We start from the raw sequence: 17,705 nt of genomic DNA, 5'->3' as shown, positions 1-17,705 counted from the left end.
CTTTGTTTTGTACTTTTCTTGGGCCTACTACCGGTTTTTGCTATGTTGCTCCTCCTGCAGGTGGGCTGTTTTTTGGACTGCCCTGCGCTGCATATGGTCTTTTTCTTTGCCGGTGTTCAAATCTTCTGTAGGTAATGGTATAGCTGAAAGGAAAAGACTTCTTGTGTCTCTCAATGAGCTCCAACTTTATGATGATTACAAAAAATCCCATTGCGGCTTCTAATTTTGTTTTTTCTGTTTTATCTGTCAGCATTTGAAGTAAATTTCATGGATGATGTTGGCCAGACCCTTCTGAACTGGGCTTCTGCTTTTGGCACTCAGGAGATGGTGAGCATTTTCTTTAATGTTGTTGTTAGCTTATAGTATACCGCTGGTTGTAACTCTGTGAATGCTATTCATAGGTGGAGTTTCTGTGTGAGCGAGGAGCAGATGTGAATAGGGGGCAAAGGTCATCTTCACTACATTATGCTGCTTGCTTTGGACGACCTCAGGTGGCAAAGGTAGGAAGTTATCAAAATGAAACAAACAGCTTTCCCACCAGGCTGAGCCCATCATAGGGAATTGGGTCAGTCGAGTGACAGGGCTTTAGAAAAGCCTTCCAGGGCAGCCGGAGGTTTCAGTGGGCAGATTAAATCCACATAATGCATGTGACCTCTTGCTTGACATTGTGATCTGACACTAAACTGACTGCTAATATGATCTGCAGAGATCAGCAGCACATAGATAATGGGAGGGAAATAATTTTACTTATTTACGTATATCTCTAAACCCTAGAGGTAAAATGTAAAATATTGCAGCTTTCCAGTCCATCTATTTTGTGGCTCCATTAGTTGTGTGTGTTTTTTTAAGTTATAACTAAAGGCAAAACGTTTCCTTTAGTTTTGGATAGAGTGGCAAGGATTTAGAAACCGTTTTTATTGCAGTTTGTGCCCCTATTAGGGAGATTCATCCTCTCCAATTGTCCTGTTTTAACATTAGCATTAAAATCGAAAGTAAAAAAATCCAAAATTTTGGGTTGTCACCAACAAAGTGGGGAAATATTCCAATGGGGGAGACTAGTTCTCATTTCCTGTGTGTCCCCAAGGGGTTCCTTTCATTTTCAGGGATTTCCTCTTGGCTCCCGTGGACAGGAGGTGAAGCTAAATCTCCCCAATGGTAAACTGATTGCAAAAAAAACAAAACAATGGGGGCTATAACCCTCCCTTACTTTATCCCCCCCCCCCCAAAAAAAAATTGCCTTTAGTTCTACTTTAAGGCTTTATTTTCACCTGCTGATACTGTCAGTAACATGCTTCCTGTTCAAGGGTAACTATGCTTTGTAACTGTGCTGTATCTAGGAAGAAGCAGCACTTTCACCCTAGGACACAAAGTATGTTAGGACTGCTACCTCTCCTCATCTCCATAACATAGGGGGGAGGTGTTCCATAGTTCAGATATTACCTGGCAGCAGGGCTGATAACATTGCTTAGGATTTTGGTGTAGTACAGGTAGAGTGCAAGTTGGGAGCATTTTTAAAGATACAAGACTTGGGGAAATGCGCAAGTATTGCAGAGATGTATTGTTGCTTTATTTTTTTTCCTTGCCTTTGATAAAATCAATTTAATATTCAATACATTTAAAAAGGATTCTTTTTTTTTTTTTTTTTTTTTTTTTCAAAGTTGCTCATGGAGTTCTGTAATTCACTGCTGCTCCTAAACTAAAGGAAGTGAAAGGTGGGGTACAGCTCCTACCTACTAGTCTAATCCAACCTGTTATCTTGTATTGGGTAGAAAATTAAAAGCTATGTGTGTTTTTAGATGTGTAACTTTTTTGTTTTCTTAGATGTTGTATACCTATATACAAAATGAGGGGAAATCCCAATATCTTAATCGTACCATACACAGGACACAGGCAACTTATTCATACACCATGGGTTATTGGCTCGTTCCTTCGGGTGATTGTACACTGACAAGCTTTTGAGGACGACATCCTGGGCAGCTCTTCTGTAACTCAGTTTTTTTGCTAGTGTCTCAAGATGATGGACCCTTTCTTCTTCACTTAGAAGTCCACTCCACTAGTTTATTATTTTCTTTATCGTACATCACGGGACACAGAGCGGCATTCATTACTATATGGGTTATATGGAGTACCTTCAGGTGTAGACACTGGCAATCTCAAACAGGAAATGCCCCTCCCTATATAACCCCCTCCCATAGGAGGAGTACCTCAGTTTTTCCGCCAGTGTCTTAGGTGTTAGTCATGGTTTAGCTTGCCTCCACATCCTTGGGATTAGGTGAGCTAACCGGTTCTGTCCAAAAAAGCCTCAGCGCTAAAGTGGTCAGTAACCGGACCCCAAACCCTTGGGGTATAGCCCATAATGCTTTTCTTTTTAGAGAGCTGGACCCTGGGCCCAGAACTTAGAAACCTTTGGGTGCCTAATGTTTCTGTTGCCAGAGTGCTATATGGGCCCAGGACAGTGGATCCTTCATAGGAACCCAGGGCCTGAAGGTCTAGACATCCCCACCGAGATGGGGGAAGATTGGGCCTCTTGCTTGGCAAAGTCCTGCGGCATGGAGCAGGTAAGTGAGGGGAAAACTTGCGGAACTTGGTTCTTAGCAGGTTTTTTCTGGGGGGTCACAGGGGACATGCCTAAAGTTATGCACTGCATCTGGCAAACTAGTCACATATCATAAAGATAGGATGGCTCTATATGTATTATTCCCCATAAGATGTGACCTCCCTTGTAGTGTTGGAAAAGCATTGAGTGGGGCCTGTGTTATATAAAAATATATGTGTGTGTCAGAGAGCTGTGCTTACCTGCAAGCCTCCAGGCGATGCTCCATTCAGTCTTCCTCCTCACGGCCTGCAAAGCAGGCAAAACGCTGACCTCCTCATGGCTGCAGTTTGCTGGAGCAGAGAGGTCCCTTCCTCCCAACCCCACCCCCCCCCTGTCGGGAGGGGCATTTCCTGTTTGAGATTGCTGGGGGGGAAGGGCGGGTCAGTGGCTTAAGGAAGGGGCGGCCCTTCCTTGTTTGTTCCATATAGCTCATTCAATACTTTGGAACTGAGGAGGAAAGACCAGAACGGCAAGCATGGGGCGCCGAGGACACACAGTGGCCAGAAAGAATATTGCAGTCTTCAGAAAGACTGTTTTCAAGCCTAGGAATAGGCTGTTTCTTTTCCATCTCATAGTTTTTCTTGCAATACTACTCAGGGGGACAGAATGTTTTTTCTTTCCTAGATTTGAAAAAAAAAGATTTTTTTTTTGAAAAAAAAAAAAAAAAAAAAAGAGAAGTGTCATCTAGGGGAGAGGAAGCATTTTTTATCCCCCAAACAGGTGTTTGGGCATTTAACTATTTATAAGTCCCAGGTACCAATAAGTAGCAGGTGTACCTCGGTATTGTACCATGGCATCAAAAAACAAGGGTACAAGAGGTGGGGATTCCCCCAGAGAGTCTGAGGTCTCGGACAATGCTATGCCGCTGCTTTCCCCACAGGGAGCCTTGGGGCCATCGGGATCTGGGGTTGGAGCTGACGCGGGTCAGTCCAACCCTAAGATGGTCACGGAGGAGGTATTACTCACCTCTTTAAAAGAGATGCAGAAAATCATGGGTAAAATGATAGCCGCAGCTATGCGGGGCAGTAAGCGGAATAGATCTCCGTCGCCCGAGCGCGGACCCTCAGAAGAGGAGGTCCTTTCCTCAGGGGAATTGGACGACCTCTTGGACAAGGACCAAGTAGGTTCAGGGATCGAAGATCCGGATACAGAGGAGTCTGGGGCAGTCTCCCTGAGGGAGAGCTGGTGGATTCAAGGATTGTCGGACTTGGTCCATAGGGCATTCAACTTGCCAGTACCAGATCTCCAGGTATCGACGGTTTCAGCTTTGGGTTCACTGAGGGCGCCTCAAAGCAATGCTGTGTTTCCGATCCATCCTCTATTAGAGGGAGTTTTGTTCCAAGATTGGAACAAGCCAGATAAGATCTTCTTACCACCTAAGAAGTTCTCTGTCCTATATCCTATGGAAGAAAAATTTTCCAAAAGATGGGCTACTCCTGCAGTGGACGCAGCCATCTCATGTGTTAACAAATCGTTAACATGCCCTGTAGAAAACATACAGGTGTTCAAGGATCCAGTTGATAAGCGCTTGGAAGCACTACTTAAGAACTCCTTCACTACTGCAGGGGCAGTAGTACAGCCAGCTGTGGCTGCGATTGGGGTCGCTCAAGCATTATCGGATCAATTTAAGCAGATGCTTAAACTTATTCCTGCCCAGCAGGCAGAAGAATTTTCGGATGTCCCTAAGGCCATATGTTTTACGGTAGACGCAATCAAGGATTCTATCCAGCAAGCGTCACGTTTATCGTTATCCCTTATCCATATGAGAAGACTCTTATGGTTAAAAAGCTGGGAGGCTGAGCCCCCATGCAAGAAGCTCCTGGTAGGGTTCCCCTTCCATGGAGGACGACTCTTCGGAGAAGACCTAGATAAATACATTCAGACCATTTCAAACGGCAAGAGTACTCTCTTGCCAACTAAGAAGAAGGTTCAGGGGCCTGCGTTTAAACGACAGTATTCCCCTGGGCAGGGGCCCTCTAATGCCAAGCAGTATCGACGGCCTCCTGCAAAAGCAAACTTCGGCTTCAACAGCAAATCACAAGGACAGGCTGTTAGAGGCAAAAGGCAGTGGTTTCGCAAACCAGCAAAACCAGCCCCCAAGCCAACCTTATGAAGGGGCGCCCCCACCCACGAAGGTGGGGGGAAGGCTGCGACTCTTTTCAGAGATTTGGGAAGCCAGCATTCCCGACGAGTGGGTACGGTCTTCCGTGGCCACAGGCTACAAATTGGATTTCCTAAGGTTTCCTCCTCCTCATTTCCAGGAGTCGAGGATTCCAAACGATCCGCCTCGGATTCCGGCCAGCCTGGAACAGGGGCTGGGTTTCTACTCCAACCTATTCATCATCCCCAATGGAGATGTCAGGCCAATTTTGGACCTAAAGATGGTAAATGCATATCTAAAGATCCGCTCATTTCGGATGGAATCCGTGCGGTCAGCAGCTGCCACACTCCAGAAGGACGACTTCATGGCGTCCATAGACATAAAGGATGCCTACCTTCATGTTCCAATTTATCAGCCACATCAAAGATATCTACGCTTCATGGTGGCTTCGCGTCACTTCCAATTCGTGGCGCTTCCCTTCGGGTTGGCTACGGCCCCCCGGGTGTTCACGAAGGTCCTAGCTCCGATCCTAGCCAAGCTAAGGATCCAAGGGGTCACGATCCTAGCATACCTGGACGACCTCCTAGTCATAGACCACTCGTCTCCCGGCTTGGAGCGAGCAGTGGCCCTCACGGTCCAATACCTCGAGAGGTTCGGCTGGGTCCTAAATCGAGAAAAGTCAGCTTTCCAGCCCACAAGGCAGTTGGAATATCTCGGCATGAGATTAGACACAGAACAACAAGGAGTGTTCCTACCTCTGAGGAAGGTAAAAGCCATCAAGGAATTAATCCTACTGGTTCTAAGCAAGAAAGAACCGACTATTCGCCTATGTATGAGGTTACTAGGCAAGATGGTGGCCACATTCGAGGCGGTACCATACGCCCAGAGCCACACTCGCATCCTACAGGCAGCCATCCTGTCAGCATGGAGCAGAAGGCCACAGGCCTTGGATATCCCGTTGCCGCTCTCATCAAGAGTCCGACAAAGTCTGTGTTGGTGGTTAGACCCTCAGAATCTACTGAAAGGGAAGTCTTTCAGCCCAGTGGCTTGGAAGATAGTGACCACAGACGCCAGCCTGACGGGCTGGGGAGCAATTTTGGATGGTTGCACTCGCCAAGGTACTTGGGCAAAGCCAGAGAAGCAGTTGCCCATCAACATCTTGGAGCTCAGAGCTGCTCGACTAGCCCTCAGGGCTTGGACGTCAAAATTGCAGGGGTTCCCGGTGAGAATTCAATCAGACAATGCCACGGCCGTGGCACACATAAATCACCAAGGGGGAACCAGGAGTCAAGCCGCTCAGAGAGAGGTGAGCTTGATTCTCCTATGGGCAGAGGCTCATGTGCCCTGCATATCGGCAATATTCATTCCAGGAGTGGACAACTTTCAGGCGGACTTCTTAAGCCGCCAGACTCTATGGCCGGGGGAATGGTCTCTGCATCCACAAGTCTTTCAAGCACTCTGCCAAAGATGGGGAGTGCCGGACGTGGATATCATGGCATCGAGACTCAACAAGAAACTAGACAGGTTCATATCCCGCTCAAGGGATCCGATGGCCTGCGGAACCGATGCGTTGGTTTGCCCTTGGCATCAGTTCAAACTTCTTTATGCGTTTCCCCCGCTCCAGTTACTACCCCGCCTGCTGCGCAGGATCCGGGTGGAGCACATACCAGTCATCCTGGTAGCTCCAGCATGGCCCAGAAGGGCATGGTACTCACTAATCTTAAGGATGGTAGTGGGAGACCCTTGGACTCTTCCTCTACGGCCAGACCTGCTATCGCAAGGTCCGATCCTCCACCCTGCCTTACGGCATCTAAATTTGACGGCCTGGAAGCTGAATCCCTGATTCTCAGGGGTAGAGGTCTGTCTCAGAAAGTAATCTCTACCCTAATCAGAGCCAGGAAACCGGTCTCTAGGGTGATTTATTACAGGGTCTGGAAGGCCTATGTAGGCTGGTGTGAGTCCAAGCGATGGCTTTCTCGCAAATTTACCATCGATAGAGTGTTAAGTTTTCTCCAGCTAGGAGTGGATAAAGGATTGGCATTAAGCACAATCAAAGGACAGATTTCTGCTCTGTCAGTGTGGTTTCAGCGGCCGCTGGCCACCCACTCGCTGGTTAAGACCTTCCTTCAAGGGGTCTTACGTATTAGACCTCCAGTTAAATCCCCGCTTTGTCCGTGGGATTTAAATCTTGTTCTGTCAAGTTTACAGAAACAACCGTTTGAGCCGTTGGCTGATATTCCTTTGGTTCTACTGACAAGGAAGTTAGTATTTTTGGTTGCCATAGTTTCCGCAAGAAGAGTTTCGGAGCTGGCGGCCTTATCCTGTAAGGAACCATATCTTGTTTTTCATAAGGACAGGGTCGTTCTCCGCCCTCATCCTTCCTTCCTACCGAAGGTCATATCCAGTTTTCATTTGAACCAGGATTTGGTATTACCATCCTTCTTCCCTAAACCTACTTCCAGAAAGGAAGGGTTGCTGCATACCTTGGATATTGTCAGGGCCATGAAGGCCTATCTTAAAGCTACAAAGAAGATCCGGAAAACAGATGTGCTGTTCATTCTACCGGATGGGCCCAAGAAGGGGCAGGCAGCTGCAAAGTCCACCATTTCTAGGTGGATTAAGCAATTAATCACTCAGGCCTACGGCTTGAAAGGGTTGCCTCCTCCAGTATCATTAAAGGCTCATTCTACTAGAGCCATGGGCGCCTCCTGGGCAGCACACCACCAGATCTCTATGGCTCAAGTTTGCAAGGCGGCAACCTGGTCTTCTGTCCACACGTTTACAAAATTCTACAAGTTGGACGTAAGAAGGAATACTGATACTGCCTTCGGGCAGGCAGTGCTGCAGGCTGCAGTTTGAGACCCTCGGATTCCGGGGGCTCCTCTTTTTTGAGTTAAATTTAAAATTTAAAAATTATTTTTCTCAACTAAGTTGGATTTATTATGATTTGAGTATATCTCTAAATTAAATCCTTTTGTCTTGGAGATGTTCTCCCTCCCCTCATTGTAAGCATTGCTTTGGGACATCCCATATAGTAATGAATGCCGCTCTGTGTCCCGTGATGTACGATAAAGAAAAAGAGATTTTTAATACAGCTTACCTGTAAAATCTTTTTCTTGGAGTACATCACGGGACACAGAGCTCCCACCCCTCTTTTTTGAGGACCATTTTGGGAGGCATACTGCTTGCTACAAAACTGAGGTACTCCTCCTATGGGAGGGGGTTATATAGGGAGGGGCATTTCCTGTTTGAGATTGCCAGTGTCTACACCTGAAGGTACTCCATATAACCCATATAGTAATGAATGCCGCTCTGTGTCCCGTGATGTACTCCAAGAAAAAGATTTTACAGGTAAGCTGTATTAAAAATCTCTTTTTTCCTTTCTTATTTTCTTAGAATTCTTTGCCCAACCCTATCTGTATTTTAATACCTACACTGAAGCAGTGTATCTGGATCAGGGCAATCTTGGTAAAGCCTTGGGAGCCATACCTGTTGACACACTCTTAAAAGCTGGCTTTATCAGGCCCAAACCTGCAACCATCTCTCCATCTTATTTCTGTATGTAAAGCTATAGCTAACTGGACTAGGGCAATGAGCATTTACAACAATTGCCTTGCTTTTTTTGTGTAGATGCCCTGCAACATGTCATGAAACAAATATCCAGAGTGGCTCTAGTCTCCATTGATATGTGCAGAACTTTATGGGTAAAGGATTGGACAGAAGAAACTACATGCAAAAGTCACCTTCCTAATAAGGCATTTATTTGGTGAGGCAATTGAACATCACAAACCACCCTTCTCAGGAGTCCCTAGTTCCTCTAAACGCAGGGCACCTGCAAACTCTAACCAAGCTTCAACTTCAGAACTTATGTTCAGTTCTTCCTTTTAGCACAAGGCTTGGCCCGCAAAAGCCACCAAGCTTTGCCCAAACCTGTCTTCACAACGAAGAGGCGCCCTCACTCCCAAGAGAGAAGGGACATCTGTTACGCTTACTTCTGAGTCACAAGCGACCTTTGGGCTCAGTCAGGATTTTAAAAGGGTACAAGATATAGTTCAAAACTACCACCTTACTGCTTTTTTTTCCCTTTCAAATCAACCAAAAACTGCCATAGGGCTGTCCGATTTCCAGAATTTCCAAATGGATGGAATCCAAAAGGTCAGTAATTTCCTCTCTGAGACAAGAGGAATATATGGCATTGGTGGACTTGCCTATATACATGTTCCCAGTTATACACCTCATCAGCGATTCTACACTTTGCAGTGCACTGCACTTTGACCTATCCTCTGCTTCCAGGGTGTTCACAAAAGGCCTAGCATCCGTGCTTGCCCTTCACAGAACTCTGGGCATCCAAGTGACAAACTTTCTAGGCAGCCATCTCCTAAAGGATTCATCTCCCTTGCAACTCTCAACAAATGTCCAAAAGACAAATACGCTGCACCAGGTCTTTTGTCCTGGTGATCAATTTAAACAAATCTGCTCTCCAGCCTTCTCTGCACATAGAATACTTGGGTTGGATCATTGATATATCCCAAGCCATAAGTCTCCAGAAAAGAAAGTTATTTCTCGTAGAGCCCATGCTTGACAACTGAGATCCAGGTGATATCCAAGAGAAGTCCCACTCTGAGATTCACTATGAGAGTTCTGGCTCTCATGGCCCCCTTCTTTCGAGGCAGTATTTTTCATCCAATTCCACTCAAACCCTCCAATAAAACATTCTGGCAGTATTGAAAAAGCTGTATTTTTCTCTAGATTTATCTATGCTCCCATCTAGCTAAGCAAGGGCTTCCTTGCCCTGGTGGATCACCACTCCAGCTCTAACAGTGGGGAAAATCCTTCCTTACAATTGGAAAGTTCTTACAACATATGCAAGCCTGTTTGGGGTAGGGAGGAGTCTTCCAATCCTTGACAGTTCAGGGAACATGGTCAAGAGGAAACCAACTCCACATCAACATCCTGTAGCTCAGTCTGGTTATCTATCTCTCCATTACTGGATACCTCTTTTATAGGAACACCCAACTCGAGTACGGTCAGACAATGCCACCACATGGGCATATATCTACCATCAAGGGGGCCCAAGAAGCATGACTGCCTTGAAGAAAGCAACCCAGATTCTCTCATGGACAGAAACTTGCGGTTTAGTGATTTCTGGGGTCCACGTTCCAGAGCTGGCAGGCAGATAATTTCAACTGCCAACGCTTGGACCAAGTTCTCTTCATCCAGATGTGCTCTTGCCTCCAGATGTAACAACCACCTACATCTGTTAACAGTACCAGAGATCCTCTAGATCTGGCTTTATATGCTCCTATATATCCTCTGGTCTCAATTCAGGCTGATTTTATAACATTCTGCCTTCACTGCTCCACAGAATAGATCAAGAGAAAAAAAAAACTGATTCTACTTGCACCAAACTGGCCTCGAAGAACCTGGTACACAGACGTATTTGGACATCTTGCAGATGACCACTGGCCCCTTCCCAACAAGCCAGATATGCTATCTCAAGACCCTCTAGTCTATCCTGTTACTTTTTTTTTAAATAACATTTTTATTGATCTTTTAGAAAAATAAAACGACAGGACAGTGGTACAAAAATGGCAAGTAGACATAGGCAGAATTAAAACTAGAGCATCGTCTAGTATGCAAATGTCGGAACCCTGAAAGAGGTATCCTCCTGTAAACCATGGCATCACACAGATTAACAATAGTAACAATGTCTCTAGAGGAATATGTAGCGTACAGTGCCTCGAGACTGAAGACGCGTTCAACTTCTCATAACACACTTGAAATATACTTAAAGAAGTGGGATGGGAAGAAAGTGGGAGAGGGGGGGAGAAAAGAGGAAGAGAAGGGAAGAAGGGGGACCAAATAAGCAGCAAAATAAGGGGGAGAAATACCTTCTAATGTCGACCGCTGGATCAGGGTGGGTCCTCTCGAGAGCGCCGCCGCTCCCAGACACTGTCGTGGTCGTCAAGTCTGTCTTTGTCTGGCCGTCATTTTCTCCATTATCTCAACTTCTTTGACCCTGGCATAAAGGGCTTCCTGTGATGGGGGTGCAGTCCTCTTCCAGTGGAGGGCTATCAAGCACCTTGCCGCTGTGAGAACATGCCTAAGTAATTTTTTATAGGGTTTGGCTAGCTTTGGCTGGGAGAGACTGAAGAGGAAGAATTTCAGGGTCCAGGGTATGGGTGCCTTGAAGAGTCGGGTCAATAGTTGTTGCTTTGAGGTCCAAAACAGGACTATTAAGGGACACAACCAATAGATGTGGAAGAGCGTGCCTTTAGCTCGCTGGCAGCGATCAGAAGTGGAGGGATACATTTTTTGGAGTATGTCCGGAGTCAGGTACCAAAAGAAGAGAATCTTGTAAGAATTTTCCTTTATTGAGGGTACACATGGAACTCTTGGCCGCCTGACTCCAGACCGCCCCCCACGCCACCTCCTGGGATCTCCCCACCCGATTCCCTCTCCCAGCGGAGCATATAGGGGTGCTTACCTTGGACCTGCATAGAGTGCTTGTTCAGGATTTGGTAAAATATCAGAAATCGGTCCTCTACGTGAGCGGCCTTCTAATATAATGCGTTCAAATGGGGAAGGAGCAGAGAATTGTAGCCGCGGGGCTATAGTTTGGGCATAGTGGCGGATCTGCAGGTAACTGTAAAACACTTGTCTAGGGAGGTCATGTTGAGATTGGAGCTTGGAGAACGGGAGCAGCGTACAAGACCTAGGGTCCACCAGGTGCCTAAAATGGAACAGGTTCCGCGAGGCCCAGGGCCAAGACATGTGGTGTGTAAGACTAGCCGGCACCTCGGTGTTACATAGGAACAAGGTCATCAGTGAGCGCTCCGACTTAAGCTCGTGTTCACGGGAGAGTTTTTGCCATAACCGCCGGAGCTGGGACATAGACCCCAGCAGTCGGCCGTGTTCTACCTTCACATTTGCATTCCAGAGGAGACTGTTAGGGTGAATGGGGGCTAACCAGATTTTTTTCTATCTCTGTCCACTTGTTGTACGATCTTTGTGGGAACCAGGAGACTATCGCTCGCAGTTGGGCTGCCTGGTAATATCTAACCAGGTCCGGAAATGACAGGCCCCCGTCTGCAAGGGCCGCAGTCATAACCCGAGGGCGATACCTTGTGACGCCCATAGTTTCGCACATATCGCAGTAGGTCAGCCTGGAGTCTACATAGGTGGCTGTAGGGAATAGGGATAGGTAGGGTCCGGAATAGATACAAGAGTTTAGGGAGAATGACCATTTTTACGGAGGCAATTTGCCCTAAGGGAGAAATCTGATTGTTCTTCCGTTTTTGTAATAGTTCCCTAATGGACTTGTAGAGGGGAGGAAATTTGTATTGGTATAAGGAGTTAAAGGACGGGGTGAGATTCACCCCCAGATTTTTTAAGGTCTCACGCTCCCATTTATAGGGAAACTCCGACTGTAAATGGAGTAGTTCATTCTCCGAGACTTTAAGAGAGTGCACTATACAGTGCCTTGCAAAAGTATTCGGCCCCCTTGAACTTTGCGACCTTTTGCCACATTTCAGGCTTCAAACATAAAGATATAAAAAAAAATTTTTTTTTGACGAATCAACAGCAAGTGGGACACAATCATGAAGTGGAACGAAATTTATTGGATATTTCAAACTTTTTTAATAAATAAAAAACTGAAAAATTGGGCGTGCAAAATTATTCAGCCCCTTTACTTTCAGTGCAGCAAACTCTCTCCAGAAGTTCAGTGAGGATCTCTGAATGATCCAATGTTGACCTAAATGACTAATGATGATAAATAGAATCCACCTGTGTGTAATCAAGTCTCTGTATAAATGCACCTGCACTGTGTTAGTCTCAGAGGTCCGTTTAAAGCGCAGAGAGCATCATGAAGAACAAGGAACACACCAGGCAGGTCCGAGATACTGTTGTGGAGAAGTTTAAAGCCGGATTTGGATACAAAAAGATTTCCCAAGCTTTAAACATCCCAAGGAGCACTGTGCAAGTGATAATATTGAAATGGAAGGAGTATCAGACCACTGCAATTCTACGAAGACCTGGCCGTGCCTCTAAACGTTCAGCTCATACAAGGAGAAGACTGATCAGAGATGCAGCCAAGAGGCCCATGATCACTCTGGATGAACTGCAGAGATCTACAGCTGAGGTGGGAGACTCTGCCCATAGGACAACAATCAGTCCCTGTATACTGCACAAATCTGGCCTTTATGGAAGAGTGGCAAGAAGAAAGACATTTCTTAAAGATATCCATAAAAAGTGTTTAAAGTTTGCCACAAGCCACCTGGGAGACACACCAAACATGTGGAAGAAGGTGCTCTGGTCAGATGAAACCAAAATCGAACTATTTGGCAACTATGCAAAACGTTATGTTTGGCGTAAAAAGCAACACAGCTCATCACCCTGAATACACCACCCCCACTGTCAAACATGGTGGTGGCAGCATCATGGTTTGGGCCTGCTTTTCTTCAGCAGGGACAGGGAAGATGTTTAAAATTGATGGGAAGATGGCTGGAGCCAAATACAGGACCATTCTGGAAGAAAACCTGATGGAGTCTGCAAAAGACCTGAGACTGGGACGGAGATTTGTCTTCCAACAAGATAATGATCCAAAACATAAAGCAAAATCTACAATGGAATGGTTCACAAATAAACATATCCAGGTGTTAGAATGGCCAAATCAAAGTCCAGACCTGAATCCAATCGAGAATCTGTGGAAAGACTCCCTGTTGCAGCTTCTGCCATACAGTGTGCAGGCACTCATCCTGCTCAGCGTGCATGACCCACTTTTCTAAGGGGTCCATACGTATGGGTAAGCGCATAGGTTATCCAGAGCACTTTGGGTGAAACTAGATGGTGAAGGCGTTCTCCTTATCTGCTGTGAATTTAACCTCATGCATCCATCCACATGAACTTTTCTTTTTATGAACTTTTTCACATGATCACATCACATTTGTGATCTGTGTTCTTGCATTTAAAAAAAAATTTGGATGAAATTTGCTATTATCTGGGCGAGTTTTTTTTTTTTTCCCCCTGTTATTTTGATGTGTTGAAACTTAATTCTAACCAATTTTTTTAGATGTTTATATAATTGCACAATAGCAGTACCTTCCTATATTGTATTGTTTGTTTCACCTACCAGGTGAATCTCATTCACTAGGTTAACACATTGTGTGAAATTGGTTCACATGTTGAACCACAGCGCCCTCATCCACATATATATTCACGTACACAGTTCACCCCTGTAAACTGAGGAGCAGCTTTTTATTTGTATATTTTGCATATACCATCCTCTTTTTTGGGGGGGGTTGTATATAGATTGCACTATATTTAAATATATAATTTCTGGCACGGAAAAACACTTTCTATAAGGTAAGGATGATGTCATCTGCGAATAGGGATATCTTGAATTCTTTACCTCTAACGGAGATGCCCCGAATATCTGGGTTTCTCCGAATGGTCGCCGCTAGTGGTTCGACACAGAGCGAATAGTAGTGGGGAGAGCGGGCAGCCCTGCCTCATCCCATTAGTGATCGGAAAGGAGGACGACGTGGCGAATGGGGTTTTGACCTGCGAGGTGGTATTGGTATAGAGATGCTAGATCGCGCGCAGGAAAGGTCCCTTGAACCCCATATGGTATAAGGTAGAATATCCTGTTACTTTAACGGCATGGCTGTCAAAGGTCTTCAGTCGGTGATTCCTACCTAAAAGCAAGAAGGGCTGATTCCAGGAAGAACTGTTGACCTGGAATTTTTAATTTGCCTGGGGTGAGGGCAGCAAAACCAGTCCCAGATAGAACACTTCTTCACTTTCCAGCCTTCCAACAGGCAGGTCTTGACCAGAATCTAAACCTTGCTACCCTTAAAAGGCAGGTATCTGCCTTATCCATCCTTTTTCAAGGCTCTGGCTTTACACTTTCTTGTCAAAGCATTTATGCTCATGTTAGGCCCCTCTTGCAGTACCCTATGCTTTCCCATTATCTTACTTGCACAAAACCCTCTGTTGCCCAACTGTGTAAGGCCTCCACCTGGTCTTCTGTTCATACTTTCTCAGCGTTAACTGGTAGATGTCCAATAATCTGTGGGTGCAGCATTTGGCCGCATGGTTCTTGCAGCGGCACTCCAATGTGGTTGCTTGACACCTGTTGTTTTTTGGGCCTGTTGGCAGAGTTCCATTTGCCTAATTGTTGCCATCCTATTGCCTATGAATAAGTTGCATGTGTCCTGTACTAAATGAGTAGGATAACCGTTTTGCCTGTAAATTCCATAGCTTGGAGTACAGGACACCCCCTCCCCCACCCGGCCGGTTCACAGTGCAAGGCATATGTTCTTGTGCGATTACACCACGGTGCAATTTTGCAGCCTATTCATTTGAATGAGATGCAAATAGTACCAGAGCTTGGAAAAATGTATGCACTACTTTTAAAAATGCACCACACCAAACTGCATGGTACTGCAGTATCGTGTGATTTGGTGCCCACAAATTTACTGAGTTTGTGATCTGCGCCTGGGGTGCTGTTAACATTACATTAACACATGCAGATTGCAAGGTCAGTGCCAAGACAACGAATTTCCAGGTAAGTCAAATGTCCTTTTTTTTTTTTGGCAATTGTCACTCGTTTATAGTGATGGCTATAACATTTTAGATTTCCCATGAGTTTGACTTTTCACCATGACAAATAGCGAGGGCAGGATCTATAAGAGAGGAATTTGTAAATCTTTCTGACCTTATCCAAAGCTAAAAGCTCTATTTTAGGTAATGGTGATTCAAATAAATATTAACATGCATTATACTTTCAGACACTTCTTCGCCATGGTGCTAATCCAGACTTGCGTGATGAGGATGGGAAGACTCCTTTGGACAAAGCAAGGGAGCGTGGACATAGTGAGGTGGTCGCCATCTTACAGTCACCAGGTACGCTGAACTATTTCAGCAGCAATTTACTTTATTATGTAGACTGTGAGACCTTTGAGAGTTGGTTATTTTTTGTTTTCTCGTGATGCCAGTCGATCTTTATTTAGTCTTTTTGTTTTGCAGTTCAGCTTGCTGGGTGTTTATGAAACGTGTCTGTGTGCTTTGTTATTTTAGGTGACTGGATGTGCCCAGTAAACAAGGGCGATGAGAAGAAGAAAAAAGACTCTAATCGAGAAGAAGAGGAGTGCAATGAGCCGAAGGGTGACCCAGAAATGGCCCCAATTTACTTGAAGAGGCTGCTGCCTGTTTTTGCACAGACTTTCCAACAGACCATGCTTCCATCAATCAGGTGCTGTGTTTGTTAGGCATTCAACTAATTCTATGAGCTGCCATCTATTTGCATAGGTTGATCATGTAATTGACCCAACAGTTATCAGACACGATGGTTCTACTAATAAAGCGCTTGAAGGCACCCTTTTAATTTTTGTGTTCTGCCCACTGGCACTTGGGGCTGCATTGCTTTTTTTCCCCATCATGATACAGCTATGGTCTTGAATACTATATGTTTAAAGCTGGTTTTGCCAGCACCACTGGGCAAAGATCATCCAGTGAAGTTTCTGGTTGAAAGTAGAAAATTGAACTGGAAAAAACAGGTATTTCTATCTGTCACGCAAAGGGCTTGTTTTCATTAGAGCTTGAGTATTAGTATATCTCGCACTCTGGTTTTTGAAAAACTCTTATTGGAATGGCAAACAGCAAGTCGGCACACTCAAAATGTTGGACTTTTTCCAACTCACTGCTATTCAAAGCATTGACGGAAGAAAATTTATTTAACATTATTACATTTTATGTATGCATTTTGACTGTAAAATTCAGCAAAATATTTGACAATGCATCTGGTAGTAACAAGTCCTAATCAGTTTTGTATGGTAGTAAAATAAAAGGTGGTCCTTTCTGAGAAGCCTCTTAACTTTGTGTATTCCACTCTTCAAAAAAACACCACTGTTGTGTTCCTGTTCACACAGCATACCTAACAAAAAAATAAAAAAATTCTCAGCGTGATCTGTCCCAATAGCTAAGCCGAGGACTGGCTAAGATTAGTTGTGAATAACATACAACAGCTTCTCAATCCTTAACTTTTTGCGAAGATAGAATGGGTTCAAATCTAGTACAACTGATTAGATATCTGCCCCCAGATAGGGTTAAATATGGTAAACCCAGATTCCCAGCCCCCCTCATAGCAGATAACTAAGCAGAATTGTTGCTTGCTGGATGTTCTAGAAAAGAGCATCTAAAAGGTAAGCTGCAATTTAGTAAATGCGTGTTTGTTTTTGGTTTTTTTTTCTCGTTTTTTTTTTTTTGCTACATGAACTGGGGCATGTAACAAATAAAAAGTAGGTATTTTTTTGATTTGGTTGGAAAATTGTAAATACCCTTTTAAGATGTTCATGTTAGTTTATCCTGGATACTAGTATTTTGACTTTGTTTCCATCTAACATACAGGAAGGCCAGCCTTGCTCTAATCCGAAAAATGATTCATTTCTGTTCGGAAGCACTGCTGAAAGAAGTGTGTGACTCTGATGCTGGACACAATCTTCCCACTGTGCTTGTAGAAATTACTGCTACAGTTCTGGATCAGGAGGTCAGTGCACTGTTTTCAAAGATGCCAAATAACTAGCACTCAGTCTTGTGCATCACATCTCTGTAAGCCTATCCCTGATTCCAGGTTGAACATTGGTGGCTATAGAGAAATAATTTTAAAATGGTGTTACAGCTGCCATTTTTTTTTTTTAAACTTTAATTTTTCATTTGTTTTTAGGATGATGACGATGGTCACCTTCTGGCACTGCAGATTATTAGGGATCTTGTAGATAAAGGGGATGACCTCTTTCTGGATCAATTAGCAAGACTTGGTGTAATAAGCAAAGTATCAACTTTAGCCGGCCCTACCTCTGATGACGAGAATGAGGAAGATCCCAAGCCAGAAAAGGTGAATGTACATGAAAAAGGGTTTTTAGACCTTTTGCATGACTTTCTATGTATATATGCTCTTCATTTTACTGTCTTTTTTAAGGACAATTTGAACTAATATTTCCTTTC

General features: G+C 44.8%; 1 protein-coding gene across 4 annotated transcripts in view; it reads left to right on the top strand.

Annotated features, from left to right (window-relative positions):
* Positions 1 to 17,705, top strand: part of HECTD1 (HECT domain E3 ubiquitin protein ligase 1) — a 150,596-nt gene that overhangs the window by 64,136 nt on the left and 68,755 nt on the right. For 3 of the 4 annotated variants that reach the window (XM_040332852.1, XM_040332854.1, XM_040332855.1), the window contains exons 7-12: positions 251 to 327; positions 402 to 500; positions 15,491 to 15,605; positions 15,780 to 15,954; positions 17,109 to 17,247; positions 17,425 to 17,595. In XM_040332852.1, coding sequence (XP_040188786.1) covers positions 251 to 327; positions 402 to 500; positions 15,491 to 15,605; positions 15,780 to 15,954; positions 17,109 to 17,247; positions 17,425 to 17,595 — 776 coding nt within the window. The remainder of the gene's footprint in view (positions 1 to 250; positions 328 to 401; positions 501 to 15,490; positions 15,606 to 15,779; positions 15,955 to 17,108; positions 17,248 to 17,424; positions 17,596 to 17,705) is intronic. The other variant, XM_040332853.1, reaches the window with a different exon arrangement.

Source organism: Rana temporaria, chromosome 13 (genome assembly GCF_905171775.1).
Source record: "Rana temporaria chromosome 13, aRanTem1.1, whole genome shotgun sequence".
NCBI lineage: Eukaryota > Metazoa > Chordata > Amphibia > Anura > Ranidae > Rana > Rana temporaria.
This window is presented reverse-complemented; position numbering and strand designations above follow the sequence as displayed.